This window comes from Chelonus insularis, unplaced genomic scaffold (assembly GCF_013357705.1).
Source record: "Chelonus insularis isolate UGA/USDA-ARS -01 unplaced genomic scaffold, ASM1335770v1 contig_145_pilon, whole genome shotgun sequence".
NCBI lineage: Eukaryota > Metazoa > Arthropoda > Insecta > Hymenoptera > Braconidae > Chelonus > Chelonus insularis.
This window is the reverse complement of record NW_023276386.1, coordinates 120187-138578: the sequence shown is the minus strand read 5'-3', so window position 1 is coordinate 138578 and position 18392 is coordinate 120187. Positions and strand designations below refer to the sequence as shown.

Here is an 18392-nt window from a genome sequence, read left to right as displayed (position 1 = left end):
AGATTTTTTCTATTGAAATTTGTAGAAGATGATTTCCTAAGACCAATTTAAATATTAAATATTCTAAACTATTTATTTTAAAATTTTATTCGTATAATTTTTTTTATAGCATAAAGATATAATGTTAAAATTTTGAACAAGTCTTAGATGTAAAAATATTGCTTTTAGTTACTGTAAATATCAATATATAGATCATGTAATTCTAACTATGTCAACGACAAAATTATTTAATTGTAAATTATCAATAAACCGATTGGTTTATTCATATAATTTCAGTTTTTATTTTGTTCATTTTATTACAATTATTATTAGAAAAGGCATAATAACCCACCGAGCAGCTGGTCTGCAATACAACTTGAAATTATTGATACTCAGTGCCTTCGGTAACTTTTCGTTGTTAAATTCTTTTAATTAATAAATTAAATTACATTAAATTTTTGGACAAAATAAATTATTTTTATGAATAATAATAATGAAAAAAAAAAAAAAATATGTCACAAATAATAAATTACTAAAATGAAAGATAATGTGTTTTGTACTAAAATTCATATAACAAAAATGGTGCAATATGTGCCTTGGTCTTTTAGGAACATGAAAAATAAAAAAAAAAATTTTTGTAGACATTTTTTAAATAAAAAATAAGTATCTAATCTATCATTTTTTTTTTTTTACAAAAATTTGTGATAAAAATTATTGAAAAAAAAGTTTGAAAATAATATAAATAAACACATGAGAACGACGTTTTTTTATTTCTTATTTTCAACAATTGAACAGAATAATTTAATATTAAATAATGCACATTAAAAATTTGGAATAATGTGAAAATAATGAAAATCAGTAAGTAAACAATAATGCTATTGTTTATTCTATAAGGACATCGTGTTTTTGTATATATTTATAATATAATTAAATTATAATTACCTGACAAGTTAAATAATATGCAATTTTAAATAATTTTAAATCAATAAAAAAAAAAATAGAAATAATATTTATACAATTGTGAAAATATATAGTTGCAAATAGATTGTACATATACAACTGTACATAAAACATTTAATGACATTATAAAGTTATATTTTGGTGAAATTTAATAACTAATTAATGTAAACTATACTACAGGTAAACAAAAAAAAATTGTTATTAACTGAGAAGATAAAAAATTGGAAAAATTTAATGTAAGAAATATATTTCTCTAATATATAATTAGAGAATCTGTAATGAATTATTTTGAAAAATGCTTAATCTCAAATATTAAAGTACATTAAAGAAGAAAAAAATATTATCTAAAATATGAAACTCTTTATGCATACCTGAATTTCGATCATGTAAATTTATTAATAAGTTTTATTCACATCATTGTGTTTTAGTAAAATCTATTATATTCGTAAATAATTAATTAGTTAACGGGAGTTAATTATTCTGCAAAAAATGTCAGTGGAGTTAAATCAATTTTTCAAACTTTCGAGTATAATAAGAAGACATGAGATCCTAATCTAATGAATATTGTAAGTATTTACAATTTTATATAAAAGATGTTGTTCTTATAAATATTTTAATCTTATTTTTTCATGAAAATTTCCATTTTTGTAATTATTTTAACAAATGTTAAAAATATGTTTACCTCATTAGTCTTTATTTACTGATCATAATTTGATTTATCAACTAATTAATTTATTTATCAATACCATTTAAAAGTAGCTTCAATAATAAAAAATGGCATTCGAAAAAAAAACAAATCACCGAATGACACATAATGTATAGAATAAAATCACATGAATATATAATATATATTAAGAAATATTGACAATGCGTGAGTGTACATTCCGATGATTATCAGTACACTGAAATGCTAGAATATCGTACCCAAGGTATTCATGTAATATGAACATATGTAATGTTATTGGTTATAGTCAGTAGTGGGTGCAGGTAGCAATAGCACACGACTCGTATTGTGACCGCCACTGCGCTACTGCAGTTCATTCGTTGAACCTGCTTAGACACAATACTACTACAAAAATAATAATACAAAAGTACACTCTATAATTATAATAAATACTATATAATACGCAAATCAAAAACAAATGTTGGTAGATTTTATAAAACATCTTCCCTTAATGTACAGTTTCAATAATTCTATATTCCGTAATAATCATGTGTGACCGATATGTGTTTGATGACTTAAATATCGCATTGTTTCTTTTAAATCTATTTTCGTCATCTCTAAAATGATGTTTATTTATTTTTGTATTAAACGATACAAGTATAATCAAATTAAAATAGACAAAACACAAAATTGTCTTGAAAAGTTAAGTAACAGTGGGTTTAATATCCTCAAGTGTCATTTATTAAAGTATATACGACGATTGACTGAGTTATTATTAATAATTTTATCGATAACAATGCTTGAATCATGTGCATATTTTATTTGACCATAATTATTTCGAGGTTATGTTATTAAACGGAAAGAATGTGATGATTTAATTACTTCCGTGACTAAAAATATTAAAAAACAAAGTGGAGTTAAAGTTTTAGACAAAAAAAACAAATATTTTTGTTTACATTCTAACTCTTATTTTTTATTCACATTAATAACAAAGACATGTAATTTTTACATTATAACTGGCGGGAAAATTTTAAATACCGTCAATTATGATTTATGAGAATTTTAAATGACGCGGTAGACGTCATTATTGATAAAGATAATCATAGCATGGAGCATTATTACAAACGCTTGAACTAACAGGTAATCGTTTGATATAACAAAATGTAATTTTTAAATTATTATTTACATATTTTAAATTATTCTTTTATCACCAATTTAAATATAATAAATTCACTACTGTTGTCAAATATTCAATGATTTTTACAAAAATCAATCATTATCATCAACAATCATTCTTTCCTTTTTAAATAAAAATAAATATATTATCAAAATTTAATTAAAATTAAGGTTAATATAATAAAAATATAATATTTGTTATATCTTCAAATATTTAGCAACAAATTGTGAAATCTATAAAAAATGTTGACATATTTTATTGATAATAGTTATAAGAAATGAAGAATAATTAGATCATCAATGAGTAAAAATGACTTTACAAGACCTTAGAGTTTATAGCAGAGACGTAGAATTGTAGTGTACGTATTGTCAGTTAAATATGAACACGAAACTATGCCCATTCTATTCATACTTCATCTAATCATTTAGAATTAATACTTGAAGATTAATTATATGATTATTGATTACCTTGTCAATGTAAGGATATATTTTACGTCATAATCAGAAAATCGATTTTTGTCATTCAATTCAATAGCTGGATTAATTTATTTAAATTGAATTCCAGTACTGAAGATTAATAAACTCCAATTCTACAATAATTCAGTAGCTTGATTTCTAATATAACTTCATCCTAAAATATAGCAAGAAAGAAAAAAAAAATAAAATATCAAATATTTCCAAATTTAACGCATAATGTAACTTTATTATGTGGCTAAATATGTGACGTAAGCACCTCAGAATAAATATAGACCCGCCTCATCTTTACTGTTACGAAACTTTCAGGGTGTAAAGTAAATTACCGAATTTTTTTGCATAGTAGTAATATTTAATTCTTATTTAAATTAGTTATTATACAATTATAATAAAACATTTAAATAACAATTCAATAATAATGAAATTATAATTTCTAATCAACAGTTTGAATATTAGAAAAGGTCTCTTTTATTTAGATTTTAGTTTAAATTAAAAAATATCGACTTTTTTTTAAAATATGTACATAGATAAATGTATTTTTACATTTGTTTATACTAACTTGATTACATAGTTTTCTTCTTTTTTGTTATTAATAAACAATAAGACACAAACATTTAAAATATGTTGTTTTAAATTTTAAAATAAATTTTAATTAAAAGACAAATAATGAATATTATAAATAATCTAAACATAAAAATAAATTATTGTAAATATTATAGATTGGATATATATAACATGAGTGTAGGTGTAAGTGATACAAAGAAAAAGAGAAATCATTTAATTTATTTTATCGATTTGATGAGAAATAATGTAACAAGGTAGAGGTTTGATTTCAAGTCATAAACGATCATCGATTAATCGTGTTAATATTAATTAATTCCCCTTCGATTTTCTGACAAAACAGTGATTTTCAGGTGTTCTAATAGAGACATTAAAATACATTGTACAAGTTTGAACTTGATTACATATAAATCCATACACATAATAACTAAAGTATATACATCCATATCACAATTCTTTTTATATTAAGTTTGTCACGCGAGTCCTCGACCTTTTTGTTTTTCTCACTTATTCAATCCATTTCTCGTATAATGTCATATATTAATATTATATTTAATACTCCTTTGTTCAAATATATATCTAAATAATACGTTATTTAGATCAGTTATATTTTTTTTAATCATTAAATGGCTTTTATTACATAACTTTTTGTACTGATAACTTGTTAAGATATTGGAATTAAATGATAAAATGACATTTAATGATTGATGAAAGTCAATCAATATTTACCTGTTATTTAATGTGAATCACATGTATACATATATATATATATAATACATAGTTTTGATGTCTAAGTAATATAAAAGCTGATAAGATGATAACATCTATAGTGAAGTAGACTTTTATTTGAGGAAAAAGTAAAACTTGGGTTGATGATCGGAAAAAGGTGCGTCTAGAGATAAGAATACGAACAGAACAGTACAAATTCAGTTTGTATTCGAGAAACAAGTAGAAAAGACTTGATATGTTTCAATAGAATTTACATCAATTTACACGTACATAAAAATTACAATAAATTGTTTATTATTAGTTGTTTGTGTTTAACTAAAATGATTGAGTTTTAATAATAACAAATTTTAGTAAAAAATTTTTTTTTAATTTAAATATTAAAAATTTAAGCTTATTATTTTTAAAAGCTTCTTAACTTATAAATATTTAATACCTGTAAAACCAATTTACTTGATGTAATATTTTTTTTCTTTCTAAAATATATACAAGGTAAGAGTATTTACCAAGATATTATTTCTAAATTATTTTATAATTATTTATGAAATTATATTATCACTTCAAATCGATAGATAATAAAAAGTCATTTTTATTCAAAGCTATTGCTAATTTTTTTTTTTTTGTAATAAAAAGAGTTTATGTGTATGTAAAAAAAAAAAAAAATGTGATGATAGTTTTTGTGTATAATGGAGTTATTTAGAAGAAAAATTTTTAGTGCATAATTAGATGTTTCTTTGTTGAAAGTTCTTTTTTACAGTTATTAAAGTAATTCGAAATTTCTAATGACTTAGACAAATAATTCATAATTGTATGCTAGATTTGAGTGTGGGACACATACTATACCATATTTAATCATTGTATTAATTATCTTTATTTCTGTTCATTATTGAATGTATATATTTTAAAGTAGAACAAATTGTTATAGCTAAATTTATTTATTAGTGCAATTTATATGAATAGAATGCTGACTCATAATTGAATAATTTTTATGGTATAGTACAGGAAATCATATATGTATAACAGTAGAAAATACATGTGCAGCATACAGCGTTGAAAAGTAAACAACCGTTACACTACTATACAGATAAAATACGACCACGTGCATGTAGTCTTATTCATCAAGTAGTATGAACTACATTTAGTGCGAATTCTAAATTTTATCATACTTTTAATTGTTAAAAACATTTAAATTTACTATAAAAATACTTTCGACTTATTTTAATAGTTTTCAAAATTATATTATTGGTGTTTTAATCATGATTTATAGAAGTAACAAGGAATATTTAATTCATTACAGAATGTCAGTTCAAATGAAACACATTTAGTTAAAATAATATCCTGTAAGTACATTCTGCATATAATAATTAAGTAATTATTTATAATTATTTATTTTTATCAGAATACGTAGATATTTATTAAATTTAAATTATTATTATTTTGTCACATCATTTTTTTTTTAATATATTATTAAAACTTTTTTTTTTAATAACCGAGTTAATTTACAAATAATGAATATGACCTTCCATATAAATGAAATAAAAGATAGATAGATAGATAGATGTAGTGGAGAATGTGTTCGTTGTTTATATTACGAAATAATTTAGTTTAGTGACATTTTGAACATTTTTACAGGTATCATTGGAGTCGATGCAGACGTCATCGCGTGGAAACACCCGGGTGTCAAACTCAGGCCCGTTCACGCCTCCTGATTTATCATCAATACCTCATATGGATGGAACTGTTACACCTAACCAGACAAATAGTATCAATAGCATAACATCAGAAGATGTACCAGTAACAGCTGATGGTGTTGTTGATTCCGATTCTGGTCCCTATATTGTTGGTAGTCCAATCGATCTGAGTAATATAGATAATGTTGATAACATTAGCCTTCGAATTGGTTCTATTCGTGGTATTATAAGAGGTGGAGGTAAGGAAGGAAAAAGAAGAAGACGAACTCGAGAACACATTGAACTTGAAGAATCTAATACTTTAGAATCACAACCTCCAGGTATTTATGAACATTTTTTTTTTAATTTTTTTAATATTTTCATTTCAAAAAATGCGGTCAATGAATTCATTGTTTGTAATGGTCAAGATTTTAATCAAATTATAAAAAAATTTACCTATCACACCTCAATATACTTTATCAGATTCCACGTTTGTTTCATTAAATTAAGTAGTTAATTTAATTTTATTCTTTATATAACAATTTATTAACACAACATGTACATTTTTTAATAAATAATAAATAAACAATAGTTCCTTAATAGTTTTTTTCTGTAATAGATTGAAAATGATAAAAAAAAACAATCAATATTTGACAATTTTGTTAATTATTAACAAATGTTTATAAACAATAGTTAACTTTATAAAATAAATATTTTATATTATGATTAATTAAATTGGTTATTAGTTAACAGGAAAATATAAACATATAAAATTGAAATAATATATATATTTTATCTAATTGGTGAAAAGATATCTTTTCAAATTTATCAACTACGTTCTAATCTTTGCAAGTGCTGAATATCTTTTGACATGCAATGTGTAAAATCGAATATATCGTATCGATCTTGCTCATGAAGCAATATTCTTAGCATTTTATTATAATTTCGGAATAAAACTGTCGCTTTTATTATCGACAAACACTCGTAAATAATTTTATCTCCACTATCCTTCAATATACCTGAACTCATTCCGAGTTAGTAATTATTTTAAAAAATAAAAAAACATGTTATATTATTGATAGTTTTGGAGTTTATCTCAAAAAACATTCAAAATTGTATACATTCCATCCATAATAAATTATCAGTGTTATTGAAAAGATCCAGTAGGGTTCAGCACGTTACCTAAACTATAGAAATGTTGCATTATCAACTTGTTGCCGACGCGCATGCGATTAGATAAAAACTTGACAGTATCCATGATCACTAAAAACTACTATACTTTTATATAAGTTAAAATGAGACAAGCTAGACATGGTTGTTATAGCAAATGCGCACGTTCATATACATCATGTTTGTTTTTACACATATTATGTAATATTGTGTAGATATAATTTTTCACTATTATCCTTCCTGTAAGTCACAAGACATCGTAAATAATGAATAATAATTGTGCATTTCTATCTAATTTTCCAATGTGTACAAGAATTATAAAACTTTTATGTGATTATTTATGAAATAAATCGTAGTATAATCCGTTGTTGAATTATCTTCAGTATTAGTGAATAGATAATAAATTATCTAGTATGTATAATATTTATTGATTTGATTGCAAAATTAGTCGAAAAATTAGAATTCATAGAATATCTGTAATGTATATTAATGATAAACATTTCAAAATAAAGATATGTCTACGTTAATTTTTTATTTTTATATTGATTAGTTGTCATAAATTGTTTGATAAATAAAAAATGGGGTGTGGCGACAATAATAATGATAATAGTTTTAAACGTCACAATGATAGATAAATACAACTAATTACTTCGTATAATTATAATTTTATTTTATTTTAATTTATCTTAATTTTTTTTGTCTTAGTTATTTTCATTTTTATTGATAATAAAATTCGTTTATTATTATTTCGTTAGTACAACGAATTTTTAATAATAAAATTAACATTCATTATATGAAGCAAATTAATGATTAATTGACGTTGTTTTATGATTAATATATAACGTAATATGTAGACAAGTGTTTTAATCTATCTTTTTTTATTTTGCTTTTTATTCGGAAGCTTTTTAAATTTGTTTTGAGTTTTGTCAAAATGACGAAGTATTTAGAATGTCCTTTAGCAGTATTATTTGTAAGTAAATAGACATTTAATTGTCAACACGTGTTAGTGAGAATGAAAATATTTAACTGAAAAAAAAATACGTGAATCATTTCAATGCTGATAATAAAGTTTTAAATATCATTGATAGTGGAAAAAGTGTAAGTTAACTGAAGGAGATTAATTCTTACTCGATATCACACAATTGATGCGACTCGCGCATTTCTGTCGTTCTAAAACCTCTTAAACACTTCATAAGAGCTAGGATTTTGATCAATCTATTTACTTATAACATTATTTATATAAATAATAAATAAAAAATTTCATTAATTCGAATACAATTTGGAAATTTTGGATAGATTGAGTCACCTATCGGTTCAATAAAGTTATTTAAACTCCAAAAGTGATAATGTTTTATTAATTATCAGTAATTAAGGTGTGTATGTAGATATCAGAATTATTTAATCATGTGAATTTATGATAAAACTTGAATCAATACAATGAGTGTAATGTTTAATATTCACTGATGGAAAAAATTTCGTGAAAATTGTTTAAAAATTTGAAACTATATTTATTACTAATTATCATCAAGTGCAAAAAAAATATATAATGGATTTGATCAATCTAAGATTTACTCAATGGTGTCATGAACTAAGGACACGTTGGAGACTTTATTTGTATGGACACAATTGTAAGTTTTTTATTTATAACCTTACAAAATTTTTTAATTCATATCAAATTCTATCAAATAAAAAGACATAATTATTTATTTCAATGGATATTTATAAATTGATTCATTTATTATTATTTTTGTATTTATTAATTGTCTTAATTTGACAAATTATATATTAATACATTATTTGATTGATGACAATTCTGCTGTTGTTCAAAGTTATTCAAAAATTAAATAAATCGATTTTAACAATGAATTCAATGACATTGAATGATTATAAAACTTTAGATAATCTATGAACTGATTGATTAATTAAAAATTATTATAATTAGTAGGTAGTAGTAGAACGGAAAATGGATCTCAAAATGGTGATAGACAGACAGTACCACAGGAAGATCAAGAAGAAAGAATAGTATTTGTAAATGCTCCTCATCAACCAGCCAAATATAGAAATAATCATATAACAACAGCTAAATATTCTATACTTTCTTTCATACCGTCTTTTCTTTTTGAACAATTTCGTCGATACAGTAACTGTTTCTTCCTCTTCATAGCACTTATGCAAGTAAGTATATTTTTTATTTCTATTTTTAATATAATAACCTTAATGATAATAATAATATTGTGAATGTTTTAGCAAATACCTGATGTATCACCTACAGGACGATATACAACTCTCGTACCACTTATTTTTATTCTTAGTGTATCAGCTCTCAAGGAAATAGTAGAAGATTTTGTAAGTACTGAAATATTATAATAAAATTTAAATAAAAGCATTTATGGCTGATTAAATATCGGTTTTAATATAAAATAAACATTAAAGTTAGATATTAATACTTTGAATTTAATTAGAAAATTACAATACAATTAAAAATTTATTTTTTTTTGCCAGAAAAGACATAGAGCTGATGATGAAATAAATAAAAGGAAAGTGGAAGTGTTAAGGGATGGAAAATGGCAGTGGATTCAATGGTATACAGTTGCTGTAGGTGATGTTGTTAAAGTCCATAACAATAACTTTTTTCCTGCTGATCTAATCCTTTTATCATCATCTGAACCTCAAGGAATATCATTCATAGAAACAGCTAACTTAGACGGGGAAACAAACTTAAAAATTCGTCAAGCTCATCCAGAGACATCTACGCTCATTGATACTGCTGAGTTGATGAATTTTCATGCTAATATCCAATGCGAACCTCCTAATCGTCATCTCTATGAATTCAATGGTATTTTACGTGAGACAAACAAAAAAAGTGTTGCCCTAGGCCCAGATCAATTATTATTACGTGGAGCAATATTAAGAAATACCAAGTGGGCATTTGGTGTTGTAATTTACACTGGACATGATACAAAATTAATGCAAAATAATACTGCAACAGCACCATTAAAACGCTCAACATTAGATCGTTTAACAAACACCCAAGTGCTTATGCTTTTTTTTATTCTTGTTCTACTGTGCCTTTTTTCAGCTGTATTTAATGTTCTCTGGACAAATGCTCATCAGTCTGGTCTCTGGTATTTAGGCCTACAGGATGCAATGACAAAAAATTTTGCATTTAATCTCCTTACATTTATTATTTTATTCAATAATTTAATACCAATATCACTCCAAGTTACATTAGAAGTCGTGAGATATATTCAAGCGACATTTATCAATATGGATATTGAAATGTATCATGCTGAATCTAATACACCTGCAATGGCAAGAACAAGTAACTTGAATGAAGAGCTTGGTATGGTAAACTATGTGTTTACTGATAAAACTGGAACACTTACAAAAAATGTTATGGAATTTAAAAGATGTTCAATAGCTGGTAAAATATATGATTTACCAAATCTTTCAGCACCTGGTAATAGTTCATTTGACTGTGATTTAGTAAAAACTTTAATGGAAAGTCGTATGAAACAAGATAGTAACAGTGTATTAACTGGAAATGATAAAAAGAAATTAATTTCTTCAGCATTTATTCATGAATTTATGGTAATGTTATCTGTTTGTCATACAGTTATACCTGAAATTGTAAATGATGAAATTATTTATCACGCAGCATCGCCCGATGAAAGAGCTTTAGTTGATGGGGCAAGAAGGTTTGGGTATATTTTTGATATAAGAACCCCCGCATATGTAGAAATTGTTGCTTTGGGTGAAAGATTGCGTTATGAAATTCTAAATGTTATTGAATTTACATCAGCACGTAAACGTATGTCTGTTATAGTACGAACTCCTGAAGGTAAAATAAAAATATTTTGTAAAGGTGCTGATTCTGTTATATACGAAAGGTTGGCATCAAGGCCTACTGAAACAAGTGACATTGAGTTTGATGATTATGATGATTTTCGACAAACAACACTTGAACATTTGGAAACTTTTGCTTCTGAAGGTTTGAGAACTTTATGTTTTGCAGTTGCTGATATACCGGAAACCCGATATGATTGGTGGCATGAAATTTATCATAAAGCTTCAACCACATTATCAGGAAAAGAGTCAAAATTAGAAGAAGCTGCTGATTTGATTGAAACTAAATTAACATTGTTAGGAGCAACTGCTATTGAAGACCATCTACAGGATCAAGTACCCGAAACGTTACAAGCACTTATTCAAGCTGATATTAATGTTTGGGTTTTAACTGGAGATAAACAAGAGACTGCTATAAACATTGGATACTCATGTCGTTTAATAACACAATCAATGCCATTGATTATTGTAAATGAAAATTCTTTAGACAAAACCCGTGATGTTATTATTCAACATTGTACTGATTTTGGGCAAGATTTACGTTGCCAAAATGACGTTGGATTAGTTATAGACGGGAATAGTTTGAAATATGCTCTCTCCTGTGATCTTAAAAGAGATTTTTTAGATTTATGTACTTCTTGTAAAGTTGTCATATGCTGTCGTGTATCACCTATGCAAAAAGCTGAAGTCGTTGATTTGGTTACAAGTAATACTAAAGCTGTTACTCTTGCTATTGGTGATGGCGCTAATGATGTAGCAATGATACAAAAAGCACACATCGGTGTTGGAATTTCTGGGGTTGAAGGACTTCAAGCTGCCTGTGCATCAGACTATTCAATTGCCCAATTCCGATTTCTAAAACGATTATTATTTGTACATGGATCATGGAATTATAATAGAATGTGCAAACTTATTTTATATTCTTTTTATAAAAATATTTGTCTTTATGTTATCGAATTATGGTTTGCGATGTACTCAGGATGGTCTGGACAAATATTATTTGAAAGATGGTCTATAGGTATTTATAATGTAATCTTTACTGCAGCACCACCACTTGCAATGGGTCTTTTCGATAAAGTTTGCTCTGCTGAAACTCATCTAGCTCATCCAAGATTATATGCTGCCAAGAACGAATCAACATTTAATATCAAGGTTAATAAAATTTTAATCAAGTTATTAGCTTGTTAATATATTCACACTTAAATCAAACAGATAAACATAAATATAAATAATAAAGAATTAGTTATAAAGTAGATTTAAATATTTAAAGTACATCAATTTGGTTATACTATTATGAATTTTAAATATACTTGCTTCTTTTTTTATATATTTATATAACGTCAATTTATTAAGAATCAATATCTATTATTTATTTATAAAGTAATGACTTTAGCATATGTACGATTAATAATATCTTCGTGATATTTACTGGTATTCTTTAATACTTTGCATAATTTTTTTTCGCATTAACAATATTTAATTTATCCATCAGGTATTCTGGATTTGGATTTTGAATGCATTGGTTCATTCATCCCTATTATATTGGCTGTCATTATTGGCATTAGAACATGAAATTATATGGGCAAACGGTCGAGATGGTGGATATATAGTTTTAGGAAATTTTGTATACACAGTAAGTGCTTAAGAAATATTTAATTACCATATGACTATAAAATTATTTTTAAAACATTGACATATGATAATTATTTTTATTTATTTCCAATAGTACGTGGTGGTAACAGTTTGTGGAAAAGCAGGACTTGTCACAAACTCTTGGACGTGGTTTACTCATTTAGCAACGTGGGGATCCATCATTCTTTGGTTTTTATTTATTTTCATTTACAGGTATATAATTTTTTATTTAAGTCATTAGTATTATATTAGTTGTTAATAAATATTAAAATAATAATTAAAATTAAGATATAATAATTGATAAAAATATTTAATTTTTCTTTTATTATTTTATCTTTTCATTGAAGGATTAATTAGATTATTTTATATTTATTTCAGTAACTTCTGGCCAGTATTAAATGTTGGTGCTGTAATGTTGGGCAATGATAAAATGCTTTTTTCATCACCAGTTTTCTGGTTGGGTCTGATTTTAATACCTACCGCAGTTTTACTTATTGATGTGACAGTCAAAGCGTAAGTTTTTGAAATTATTATTATTTAATACGAATTGTATTGACTTAGTGATTAAATAATTAGCATGCAGCAAATTGCGCGTTCATCTCTTCAACGAGAAGAATCTTACAAACTATTTTTCTAAAGTTTTTCAATATAAGTTTTCTGAAGTTTCTCGATGCTCTAGTATGAGTGCAATTAGGAAGTAAAGTGGTTGCAGATGTAATCGTAGGAAGTTGTATAAGAATGAAAGATTGATAATTATGGTTACAGTAGATACAGTAAAGCAAAAAGATTGTAAATATCCTTGAAATGAATATGATAGAGATAGTTTGATAAACTGACATTACAATTAATTTATTAAAAACTTAATATAATTATATTAAAGCTTTATTTAAGTACTCATACCATAAAAACATTTCTTAATAAATTTTTTTTTCATTTTATTACAGAGTGAAAAATACTATTTTTAAATCATTAACCGAAGCGGCAAGAGAACAAGAGATTAAAAAATCTGATCCAGGAGATTTATTTACAAATCAAGATTATAGGAGCTCGTAAGTTTCATCTACTTTTTAAATAAATTTTCACTCCAAAGAGAAAATTAATGTTTACATAATACCAAAGAATTCACTTCATATTATTTAAAGCAGGATAAAATTTAAAAGATAAAAAAATCAATATCATTCCATTACGTACTCACGTTATTGATAAAAGTATATAGTAAGCTTTGTTTAATGAATTATTTTTATGATTTTTTCATGTTAAAATTTTTTATTTTTAACACAATTTAGTATTTGTGTGTTTTTTTTTTACAAATAGAAATTAATAACATAGAGTAATTGATAAAAATAGCAGGAATTCAAGAAAGATGGTTCCGAATATTATGAATCGGTGTTTATGCGTACTTCGGTCCGGACGAAAACGACGTTTGAAGATTTGTCCATTCAAATTTATACCACGTCGTTCATGGCTTCAACAATCATTCAAGCCACAAACCGGTCCATTGCAAGATGTATCTGTTTCCTCTAGAAATGCTAGAACTCCTTCACTTCCGCACAATTTTCAACGTACTATCTATTCGCCGCGCGCATGTGAAATAAATCATGTCATAAGAATTGATTAATTAAACAACTAATTGTTATTACCATGGTGGTTGTTGTTGCTGTTGTTGTTGTTGATGTTGTTGTTGTTTTTCATTGTTTTTATTGATATTTTTTATTATTTTATTGATAAAAATGAATATTTTTCGAGTGAAGAATGTTTTTCTGATATAATTTAATATTAATCAAACTATCCTTAAACTGTTAGTGGTAATTTTAAATGAGATTGACTTTGAAATTTTATCAAACAGTATTTATTTTTGTGAAAATTATATATTTGTAAAATATAAAGTTTATTTTTAATTCTTTAGAACCTTTGTACGCTGTTTTATAAAAATAACTACTATAATGTAGAAATTTTCTACATGAAAAAGACATTGAAGTAAAAATATTATAAACAGTAATAAAATCAAAAATTTTAGTCGAAAATTCATTACAATAAAATACAAAGTGTAAATAATTATACTGCCTTGATTGATTCGATGTTTATTTCGATCAGTTATATATTCAATAAGTTAAAGTATAACTTTTTGCATTTTATTGTTATTATATAACAGATGGTAATGATTGAACATCAAAAAGTGGTTAATATTGAATTTTTTAGAATTTATCAATAATAAAAATGATTAATAAGAATTTCGGTATCTAAAAAAATTTTTATACCATTAATTAATTTAGTAATTATCTATTTTTTAGACAACTCCATTGATAAACTTGATCGAATTAATAATAATTTTACACGCTTTTTATCTTACAGTACATCTTAAATAATTAGTCAAAAATAAACGACTTTAAAAAAAAAGTTAAAACGATAAAATGGCTTGCAAAAATAGGATTGTTCATTAATTATGTTCATCAATTAATACAAACAATAGAGTAAGCAGTACTTCGTTAAATCATGCATATTTTTCTTTATATTATTTGTTGTGTGTGTGAACTTTTGCAGTGAACTTCACAAAGAGTTTTTTACATAAATTTTTTCTAATTTAAGTCAATCTGTTTTGAATGCTATTCTTCCATATCACAGTTTTTTATTGAGTTCAAAAGTTATTAATGAAGTTGTCTATTAAATTCATTAATTACTAAATTAAATATACAATAATGTTAAATACTTTTTGAATAAAAAAATATTAAAAAAGAAATTATTTTACTAAAAATATTGAAAATAGTAGTTTAAAAATTTTAACTGTTAAGTCTCGTACAAATTAACATTTAATTAATTCTTCAGTTAATCATAAATAAAATCTTCCAACAAAGGTTCTGTATGGTTAAAAATAACTAAGACTTCTTCTATCTATGACTTATAATAAATATTAATATGGTTCTTAAAATAGTAATATTTATATAAATATATTTATACATATATCTACGAATTTAATTGAATAAGCTTTCAGAATTTTTACAAATAAATCTTATTTTAAAAATTTTTATTTTATTATTGTGTATAAGTTTTATATGTAATCATATTTCGATATTATTTTATAATAATATTATTTTAAATAATGGATATTTCGTGCAATTGAACTAATTATAATTGTCCTTCTGGCTCCATACTATTTTTTGAATATTTAATTTTTACATTCGTTATTTAATTTTTACACAATCATTTGTGTGTTGTTTATACTTATTTGAATTTATTTATTAAACTATCCATCGCTGTATATCAATGTATCTAACTTCTTATTGATATTTAAATTTTATTAACATTGATTTTTTCATCTTCTGACTGACTTTTTCGTTCATTACGCAATTAAAAATTTTTTTTTCTTCATAAAAGAAATAAATAAATTCAAAAAAGTAGACGATAGTTGAATGCTTTGTAGAAGAACACACATTTTACATAAATTTATAAAGAGTTGATAAATATCTTATATTTTAATACTTTTTAAAAGTGGTAACCTGTACAGACCTGTGCATGCAATCGCCGAGCTCGCTAGGTGTAAGTACTCTATAAAAGAAATAAAATTTTAATGTAATTCATATTATATTAATCACTTATTCGAAATTTTGATGTCATTTAAAAAGAATGTAATTAATATAATTCTGCATGGATGCATGAAAGCATTTAGTTTTTTTTTATTCTGAATGTTTTTATTGCCTATTTTTCACATCAGCACATCAACTTTCCACTATCTTGTTAATGCTCACATGATATACCAATAATTAGACATTATTTTGTAATTAAAAAAACTTTTATCAAACAAACGTTATTTTTAATACAACATATCATTAATAATTATTTAAAAATAAAAAGATTCAATAGGAGAATTTTAAAAGATGAATGATAGGAACACAATAATAAATTTTCATCGAGGATATAGGATTAATAACAATTGGTTACACCAATGGTACCAATAATTATTATTATTTATACACAATATTTCAAACATATCACAATGCACGGCTTACAGATTGACGGAGACCGCAAGGCTATTGAAAAATGTTAAAAGTGTTTTTACTCGACGATCCAATGCAGCTACAAGAGTTAATGTTGAAGTTGAATTATCACGTAAGTCATCGCTATCAGCACCTTTAACTCATCTAATATATTTTTTTTCTTATCATATTCAATACACAAATGTGTTTTACTCACAATGCTTCATTAGTATTTATTTAAAATTTAACTATAACACATAGATTCTATTGGATGAATAATTGAATGTTAGCACTACTTTTTATGATCATTTTTTACTTCATAATTATACTTAGAAGTTAATTTTTCCAAAATATATTACTTTCTTTCGGCATGCAGACGAAAAGTAAATAATAAATATTCAATTACAAATTGGAATATATTTTGAAGAATATGTATTTTTGATAGATGGATTTGCGTTTTCGCAAGAAGAAGGTGGTTCAGTCACCCAAACAGATGTGATACGAGCTTATGACACAAATCTTCCAAAACCTGGTGGTATGTGATCTTTCAACTGTATTGAAATGTCACCTTATATAAGGAAAGATTATTATTTATAAGAACCATTATATTCATTTTTTGTGATAATTAAAATATGTATATTAACTAAATAACATAAAAAGAATAATTAGAAAATGATAAGTTTTATGATAAAACTAAAGCGCTATTTTAAAATTATTTCATTATAATGAACTGTCATTTTATCTGTAACTATATTTATTTATTTTATTTATTTATGTATACATTTATACATGTGTATATAAAACAACAATATTATAATGCACAAATAAAACATGAAAAAAAAAATACGAGGAATTGAAAACATAAGTTTTTGAAAGATGTATTTGAAAAATTTATGATTGAGAAGTCAGTTTCATTATTTATACCACAAATGAAAGAAAGTATTTCAAATTTCTTCGAATGACTTAACTAATGACCCTAAACTAAAAAAAAATCTAATACTCTAATTATTTTTCTATTCTTAATAATTTTATTTAAGATTTACATTAGTGCAGAATAATTTAATAATTATGAAAAGAAATAAAAAAGAATCTAGCCCAAAAAAGCAAAAAAAAAAAGTTATTATCATGAATTCTAAACAATATTTATAATTAATTAAAAATAAGGATAATTATCAAATAAATTAATAAAAATTTACCAAATGTACTTCTTTCTACGAACTAAGACTATGTAGATACAGATTATGTATAGAATTAATGATATTAAATAAAAATAAACCACTATTTTTTATGTTTTCATGAATTTTTGAAAAAAATTATGATATTGATTACTATTTGAATAAAAAATGCATTCTTAACACAAAAATAATTTAGTATCAGACTGTTTTAAAATAATATTGTAATAATGTCAGTATCCAGTGCTGTATCGTACCTTTTGTAATTTTACTATGTAGTGTTTTACTCAAACTCAATTATCAATCGTAATTGATTGAACTTTTTATACAGACAAAATTAACTTCAATTTCAATTATTTACAAAACAATACCATCTATATATTTTTTTTCT

The 18392-nt window shown here is 24.4% G+C and overlaps 1 protein-coding gene across 10 annotated transcripts; it reads left to right on the top strand.

The window, feature by feature from the left end:
* The first annotated feature begins 1678 nt into the window (after positions 1–1678).
* On the top strand, positions 1679–17417 carry ATP8A (ATPase phospholipid transporting 8A1). Of its 10 annotated transcripts, XR_004691259.1 has the most exons (13): positions 1683–2743; positions 5838–5880; positions 6173–6551; positions 9323–9555; positions 9628–9726; positions 9883–12378; positions 12719–12859; positions 12953–13071; positions 13237–13371; positions 13803–13907; positions 16346–16392; positions 16865–16962; positions 17275–17293. XR_004691259.1 is itself a non-coding variant. In XM_035096682.1 (12 exons), the coding sequence occupies exons 3-12, from the start codon at positions 6188–6190 to the stop codon at positions 17370–17372; spliced, it is 3888 nt and encodes a 1295-aa protein (XP_034952573.1). In that variant the 5' UTR covers positions 1688–2743; positions 5838–5880; positions 6173–6187; the 3' UTR covers positions 17373–17417. The 10 variants fall into 10 exon arrangements, 9 of the variants coding, with proteins under 9 accessions (XP_034952570.1, XP_034952569.1, XP_034952573.1 ...); XM_035096682.1 differs by lacking the exon at positions 16346–16392 and having other exon boundaries at positions 1688–2743; positions 17275–17417; XM_035096678.1 differs by lacking the exons at positions 16346–16392; positions 16865–16962; positions 17275–17293 and adding an exon at positions 14206–14650 and having other exon boundaries at positions 1680–2743.
* Positions 17418–18392: the final 975 nt, after the last annotated feature.

Coding starts and splice junctions, on each gene's coding strand:
- ATP8A (XM_035096679.1), top strand. CDS start 6,188: ATGCAGACGTCATCGCGTGGAAACACCCGGGTGTCAAACTCAGGCCCG. Junction 13,072..13,236: donor TTATTTATTTTCATTTACAG/GTATATAATTTT, acceptor TATTTATTTCAG/TAACTTCTGGCCAGTATTAA. Junction 13,908..14,205: donor AATCAAGATTATAGGAGCTC/GTAAGTTTCATC, acceptor TGATAAAAATAG/CAGGAATTCAAGAAAGATGG.